General features: G+C 37.7%; 1 protein-coding gene across 1 annotated transcript; it reads left to right on the top strand.

Moving 5' to 3' along the window:
• Nucleotides 1-577: 577 nt before the first annotated feature.
• On the top strand, nt 578-7212 carry LOC111965571 (signal-regulatory protein beta-2). The gene is made up of 6 exons (XM_023989725.2): nt 578-661; nt 920-1264; nt 1789-2130; nt 3196-3312; nt 3457-3512; nt 3647-7212. The coding sequence occupies exons 1-6, from the start codon at nt 619-621 to the stop codon at nt 3776-3778; spliced, it is 1035 nt and encodes a 344-aa protein (XP_023845493.1). The 5' UTR covers nt 578-618; the 3' UTR covers nt 3779-7212.
• Nucleotides 7213-8179: the final 967 nt, after the last annotated feature.

Below are 8179 nucleotides of genomic sequence, written 5' to 3' on the forward strand. Positions count from 1 at the left end.
AGACAAAATGTACTCCATTGGTCGGTTTTCTCTAAACAGGAACTACAGACTTCAGCTAACTTTAGCCACAGCTAGCTATAAATCTATTGGAATGATAGGGGCAATCATGCAATTTTCATGGCCAAAAAAAACTCTATATTTGGTTTGATGTTACTTAAAAGTGATTGTTCCATAAAAAAACACTGTATAATTGACTTATCACTTCCATTGATAGTTAGCTATCGGTGGCTAAATTTAGCGTGAATTTGTAGTGGCTGTTTTCCAGACACAGATTAAGCCTAGTCCTGGACTAGGCTCTTTCAATGGAAAATCTCTATTGAGAATGGTTTTATTTGTGGTCTAGACTTAATCTGTGTCTGGGATTTATGGCACCACTAAGCAATATCTTGCTGTAAAGTAGGCCAAAAAATGTGTGCACAACATAAATCTTTACATTGCATACAGTACATGGCTGAAAACGGGTGAAAATGTTGCACAGGAAGTGATGCATGTCTTTCCCCTAACCAATCAAGTCTTTCTGAGATTTTAAACAGCCCACAATTCTTTTCATTTTGTCATTCAGTCATTCATAGTAACAAAGAAAAACAGTTGTTAAAGCTACAGTCAGTCCATATCAAGATGATCAGAATCTGCCTTCTTTGGGGACTTCTCTCTCAAGTGTGTAAGTGCATGTCCTAATATCACATAATATTTAACTGAACACTAAAAAGGAAAATTGAAAAGAATAGCACTATCTTATTGGAAAGTCATATCTAAAGGTAATGAAATATATTCAGTTTAGACAGCAATGTGACCGATATATCTTCAGACAATTTGAATTGCAGTAGTTTGATGACTTAATTAAGAAAATACAGTGTTATTCAAAGGATGAACATTGTCCATTTGAAATTGACATCTGATTACGTTCACATTTTGGCAGACATGATTCAGACTGAAGACACTCCTCAACCAATACCAGTGACTACTCGTCTATTTGGAGACACTATATCTTTGCCATGTCCTAAAGCGGAATCTGAACAATTCCTGTACTGGTACAGACAAACTGTTGGCCAATTGCCCCATCTTGTCGCATCTGTATCCTATGCATCAGAACCTGTACTTAAAGGAGAGTTTAAGAACCCACGTTTCCATGTGGAGGAATCTCAATATGGGTATAATCTCAAAATCAGAAATATCAGCACATTAGATGAGGCAACATACTTTTGTGGAATTGGGACAATGTATGGGATGAACTATGGAAATGCAACATTTTTGGCTGTGAAGGGTAATTTAATTTTAACTGTGTATTTCAATGTTCACCAAGTGTTTTTGTGTATTGTTATACATACAGTAGATGTACACTGCCATGTACAGTAGATGTTCAGAAAAAGTATAAACAATCTTGCTGCTGTATGCTTAGAAAGTGGATATTCATGAATGCGTGTCATAATGGTAAAATGTAAAGACACTTGTCATTTTTGGAGACAGGATTTTGAAATGACAATGTTACGGTATAGCTAGCAAAATAGTGTAGAAACGGTAGCTAACTAACTTTTACTGTAAACAACTCTTAAGCTGGCTAGCTAAGCATCTTGGCTGACTGTGGGGTGAATAAATTAGAAAAATTACTGACAAATAAATAAAAGGTATACAGTTAATTAGCAACCGCACCACTATTTTCTAGCAAGCAAAGCACTGTTTCCAAAACTGCCATGTGCCTAAAATAATGTTTACTACTTAAAGTTCTATGACGTCTCCACTTTACAAGCTTATGAATAATTATTTTCCAAATACAATTACACAATATAGGACACAATCACCCTACATTGGTGCAGCAACCAGTTTCTGATCCAGTCTATCCAGGAGACTCTGTGATTCTACAGTGTACAGTACTCTCTGAGACCTGTACAGGAGAACACAGTGTGTACTGGTTCAGAGCCGGATCAGGAGAATCCCATCCAGCAGTCATTTACACCCCTGGGAACAGGAGTGATGAGTGTGAGAAGAGCCCTGAGACTCCCTCTCCTACACAGAGCTGTGTCTACAGCCTCTCCAAGAACAACCTCAGTCTCTCTGATGCTGGGACTTACTACTGTGCTGTGGCCACATGTGGGGAGATCCTGTTTGGCAACGGAACAAACCTAAATATTGGTAAGAAATGAATATTATGTGTTATAGTGTCGGAATTATAGAAGGTTTAGTAATATTTAAGAGGTGTATATACAATGAGTGTACAAAACATGAAGAACATTTCTCTAATCTTGAGTTAGACCCCCTTTTACCCACAGAACAGCCTCAATTCATCAGGGCATGGACTCTACAAGGTGTCGAAAGCGTTCCACAGGGATGCTGGCCCATGATGACTCCAATGCTTCCCACAGTTGTGTCGAGTTGTCTGGATGTCCTTTGGGTGGTGGACCATTCTTGATACACATGTGAAACTGTTGAGCATGAAAAACCCAGCAGAGTTGCAGTTCTTGACACACTAAAACCAGTGTGCCTGGCACCTGTGGACAATGTTTTGTACAGACAGTGTACAGCACAGTGGTTGAAGGCTATGTGCCTTTTGCTATAACAATATTCTCATCATTGACCAGAAATGAATGTTCAGCTATAAATTCTTAGATGTTGTAAACAAAATACAATACAACCTGCTGATAGTTATGAATAACTTATTTAAAGAAACATATATATATATGTATATATTTCTTACAAAGTTTTTGTAATATACATGGTGGTATATATCCCTACTACTATTTTATTTGAATATAAGGATAGTACATATTTCTTCACATTTTATTTTAATATACGGGTGGTATTTATCTCTTTTAATATTTAAACGAAATATAATGGTGGTATATATCTCTCTTATTATTTTATTTTAATATAAAAGTGGTATAAATATATCTCTTACTGTTTTATTTTAATATATGGGTGGTATATATCTCTCTTATTATTTTATTTTAATATAAGGGTTGTATATATTTCTCATACTATTATATTTTAATATAACGGTGGCATATATCTTTTTTACTATTTTATTTTAAAATAATGGTGGTGTATATCTCTTACTATTTTATTTCAATATAAGGGTGGTATTTATTTCTCTCTTACAATATTTTTTTATATATGGGTTGTATATCTTTCTTACCATTTTAATATAAGAATGGTATACTGTATGTCGACTCTTATTATTACATTTTTTCTTCCTTTCAGAAAGATCGCTGGATCATGTAGTCATTGGACTGGGAGTGACATCAGTTTTCTGTGTGATTGTGATCATTATCCTCGTCTTCACCAGAAATACAAAGCCAATTTGTGAACATAATAAAGGTGAGCTCTCTGGTATTACAAACTGTAGATGAACACCTAATACATTTTACGATTAATACACAATACTTGTTATCAAGTAAAACATCTCTGTCTATTACCTATCTTGACTTTTGTCATGTTCATGCTTGTTTTTATTCATGTTAGCAGTGAGTGTTGCTCAGCATATTGGACATGACAACTCAAGCACCAAATGTGATCAGGTAAATAAAAACAATTGTTATAATATTGGCCTGTTGGTAGGTGATATCCAATATGATAATAGATACTCTAATTATCTGGCTATTATTATGACTACATTTGTATCAAAAACCAAGAACATGATGATGATTCACAGGAACAAGACCCAGATACCCTGAATTATGCTGCATTGCATTTCTCTGAGAGTAAAACTAAAAGAGGAAGAAAGAAGAGAGAGACACCACAGGAGAGTGTGTACTCTGATGTCAGATACTCAGACTGGGAGTGAACTTTGTTTATGTGCAGAGGAATGGATGTAGTTTGGTAAATAAACTTTTCTTAATATATAATATGTTTAAACAGTCATGACATTTTAGCCTTACTGATACAGTGACATTTGCTATCAAGTAAGACAGTGGCAAAATTTTCCCTATACCCATCACGAGTTTGCCACAACCTAGCCTATGAATGAAAGTTTACAACGTAGGTGTGCACAGGTTGAGAGAAAGATTTGAGGTGACAGACAGTGACACATGGACAGACAAGGACACACTCAATACCGCCTTGCACACTTTTGCCTGCATCTAGCTGATCTAGGGTGCAATCATTAGTCAAACAGTTACAAACTAGAGTTTATTTTTGAAACATTCAGGTATGTCTTTCCCCGTTACATTACGTTTTCTTCCATTTAAGATTTATTTTACAAAGAATCGGCAGAATGAATACACCCCTGATCACACACAAACTCACTTTCATAGCCACATACAAACAACTTGTTGTATTCCTTCTCGCATCGATTCCAGGCTTTATCACAACCGGCTGTGGTTGGGAGTCCCATAGAGCAGCGCACAATTGGCCCAGCGTCGTCCGAGTTTGGGTTTGGCTGGGGTAGGCCGTCATTGTAAATAAGAATTGGTTCTTAACTGACTTGCCTAGATAAATAAAGGTTAAATAAATAAATAAATAATATAATAAATACACAATCATGCAGTACAATGTACAGTCAGTAAGCTGTTTAGCACCTACCTCAGGATGCCTCTGTCACGACTTCCGCCGAAGTCGGCCCTTCTCCTTGTTCGGGTGGTGTTCGGCGGTCGACGTCACCGGCTTTCTAGTCACCATCGATCTATTTTTCAGTTTCGTTTTGTTTTGTCTGTTTATACACACCTGGTTTTATTCCCCCATCATGTTCCCTATTTAACCCTCTGGCTTTCATTTCTGTTTTGTCCGTGATTGTTTGTGCGTTAGGTGTTGTGATATTTACGTGTGTATTTATGATATTTTCCATTTGTGAAACTTCTGCATCTATTTTGAGTAAAACACTGTGGTTTCACTCAACACCTGTGTCCTGCGCTTGACTCCGATACTTCTCCGCACACAACCCTGACAGCCTCTCTGCTTGGCACTCAGCATAAAGGAGATGGATTGGGATAAGTGTCCTGTCCAGGAGGTGTACTTGTACATCAAGCTGCATTCCGCTATAGAATCGGAAGATAGGCTACTGCCACTGTGAGGCATTCTGGCTTGGACAAGGATTCATTTTTCTCTATTTTCAATAATATATAATTGCACAATGGTTCTATTTTTATTGTTTTAATAATTTTTCTTAAATGTATTATTGGTGTGGTATTTACTGTAACCCATGAAACCACCAATAAGATAGCATGACTTCTTAAACATTGTATATAATGTAGGTTTATTACGTTCTCCAGTATCTACAGAGTTCCAACAGCGTACTGTAATTATAGCTATAATGTACCAGCATGTACCTGTAGGGCTGTGTCGAATCATCAAACAAATGTTTTAATTAAACATTGTCTGATTCATCACATTATTTAAAATTGACCTTTTAATAATGGTACATAGGGTGATTCACACAACTGTCCTCAAAGTTCAACTCTTTGAAATGGATTACTAATTAAACATCCTGCACATGCATTCACACTTAATTTCTGAAATAATCAAAGAACCAAAAAAGCACAAGCCACACAATATATATAGGATTGGTTAGTAACTCTGGAAATTACACACCTTTAAACTGTAGAAAACAAACTGTAATCGATGTCTATAAAAAAGATTGCTTGTTTCTGTCAGGTTGTAACTTAAAATGGATGAACGACTGGATGCTCCCTGTTCTTTCATTTCTTTCTCCTGGTTCCAGTTGTCTTGGTGGTGAAGGTCACTCCAGTGTATTGTAGCCAGTCACCACTGAATCCCTGAGAAGAAACATGGACAGAATCTTTTTTTTCACAAGATGAGCGAATCATTTCCACAAGTCTTTGTTACAGAATAGTAGAGTAGCATAGCAGACATCTGAAATGGCTGGTCTCAGTGAAAAATAAAGCATTGATGTTGATCATTAAGTAAGATAGTAGTCACATACTTTTTTGTAAGCTAGTGTCATGACTCTCTCTCCTTGGTGAGGATCAAAGGTGCCAGATCAGTTTGGCACATGGCGGACAGACATCCCAAACCTCCAATCTCCCACAGGAAAGAGGGGGGGGAGTTGGGCTGGTTTTATGACTTAACAACTGGTCGTAAATACCTTGCAGAAAATCTCCCTTTGGGGTTTTTAGTATGAGAAGGGAAAGAAATCCCTGTGTTACATATAGACTCTTGCCCAAAACTTCAACATCAAACAAGGAACACTGGGAGAATAAATTTCAACATCCGAATGTTGGGAATGATGAGAGATGGAATATGGAAAATGTATGTATATTTTGTGATGTCATTAAAATTAATTGAAAGACGTTATAACGGGAACATTGTAACTTGAAGAGCTTGTATACAGAGTATATCAGGTTTACATCTAAATGTTGTTAATACAATATGAAGAACGATTAAACTGTTTTTGAAAATATAAAAAGGTGATTTTAGCCTTCTAAACAAGAATTGTGTTTCATGCAAACTTGTGCCCAGTCAGTAGCCACGCACAAGTGACCTCAGAGTTTGTGTCAACATGACGGAACGCCCTCCAAGGCCAGAATGCTTAAAAGGACTCGCTAACAAAATGTACATTAGACTAAAACATGCCAGGTTACTTCTGGCGTGTATAGTGGTCGGGAGCTGAACCCTGAATAATCAATCATTGAAGACTAGAGAACGTGAGGCTCTGGCCCACACGTTGAAATGGTTAAAAATACGCAACCAGACAGGGTGGATCGGTGGCTACACAGCTGAGAATGGTAGGACCCTCTGAAACTCTCAACGAATGAAGGTAAAGACTGGACCAAACATTCACAGTCTGCAGCTGTGTATGTAGTCTAGTACATTTGACCAAAGACGAGAGGGAAGAAGAGATCCCTCTGAACACCGTGTGGTACACATGAAGTACCTATTCCAATGAACACTCCGAAACAAAAGAAGCCTACAAATTAGGACATTGTGATCTCTGGTGGACAACCAGAGACTTACATCGAACCACTTTCCATAGAACCATCGAGTTCAACAGTGAGACGACAAAGACATCTATGCGTAAATATATACATTGCAATTCTTTTCCGAATGAGCAGTCGTCCATGTGCAAAGTATTCATATTCCCGTGAGTGTAGCTTCCAAATATATGTACGATAACTTGACTCTTTGTCTCTCCATCTCCTTACATACCCCTCCCTTTCCATTGTGTAACCGAACGGTCATGCTTTTGTTAGTCCACTAGGGACCTGTTTCCATTGTATTATGTATGCAATCAATAACCTATGCTGTGTCTGTTTACGTGTTCTGTGTGAGGATTTAGTTAGTTTGCAAATAAATAATTAAGCCAATTTATGTATCGCTGATTCATCACTGTCTAGGAGAGGGAGTCTCAGGGCTCTTCTCACACTCATCACTCCTGTTCCCAGGGGTGCAAATGGCTCCTGGATAGGATTCTTCTGATCTGGCTCTGAACCAGTACACACTGTGTTCTCCTGTACAGGTCTCAGAGAGTATTGTACACTACAGAGTCACAAAGTCTCCTGGATGGACTGAGTCAGACACTGGCCTCTGCACCACAGTATGGCAGTGTGACCTTTGGTGATTCTTACCTAAATGGTATACATGTTTTCATTCTCTAATGTATCACATGCTTCACAAAGAGGCATGATTTCACCTGGCATAGAAAATGTACTCCTTTGTCAGCACACTGTTGTTCAGAGGAGCTAGCCAACAACACAGCTAACACAATCACTTCGAACTGAAGCTGGAAAAACTGCAAACTAGCTGCACTTAATTTTGTTTTAATTTTCAATTGACATGTATTTGTATATATCCATAAAAATTATGCCAGCTAATTCATGATTTCAACTTGCTGAGAAACGTTGCCTGCCTGTTTGTCTTTCTCGTCCCGATAGCTGGAGATCGAATATGAATATAGAAACAATGTTGCAAATGTCGGAGAGACAGAAAGCTAGTTAGTCTAATAGAAATGTGAGATAATGTCTAGATGCTTTTGATAGTGGAGATTAAGTTTATAAATTGCTTTTCTGGGCTGATGAGACAGTGGATTGCGCAATCAGATGGAACAAAGTAAATGGGCATTTTAACGTCATAGATTTAGCCGGTGGTAACTTGTGGAATAGGCACTGGCTGGAATGCGGTTTTAACCATTCAGCATTCAGGATTAGACCCACATATTGTAGAATTTGTAATAACACATATGTGCATGCTACTATTGGCATTCAAACAATCAACACAACACAGTGGGTACAAA

This window comes from Salvelinus sp. IW2-2015, linkage group LG6.2 (genome assembly GCF_002910315.2).
Source record: "Salvelinus sp. IW2-2015 linkage group LG6.2, ASM291031v2, whole genome shotgun sequence".
Taxonomy (NCBI): Eukaryota; Metazoa; Chordata; class Actinopteri; order Salmoniformes; family Salmonidae; genus Salvelinus; species Salvelinus sp. IW2-2015.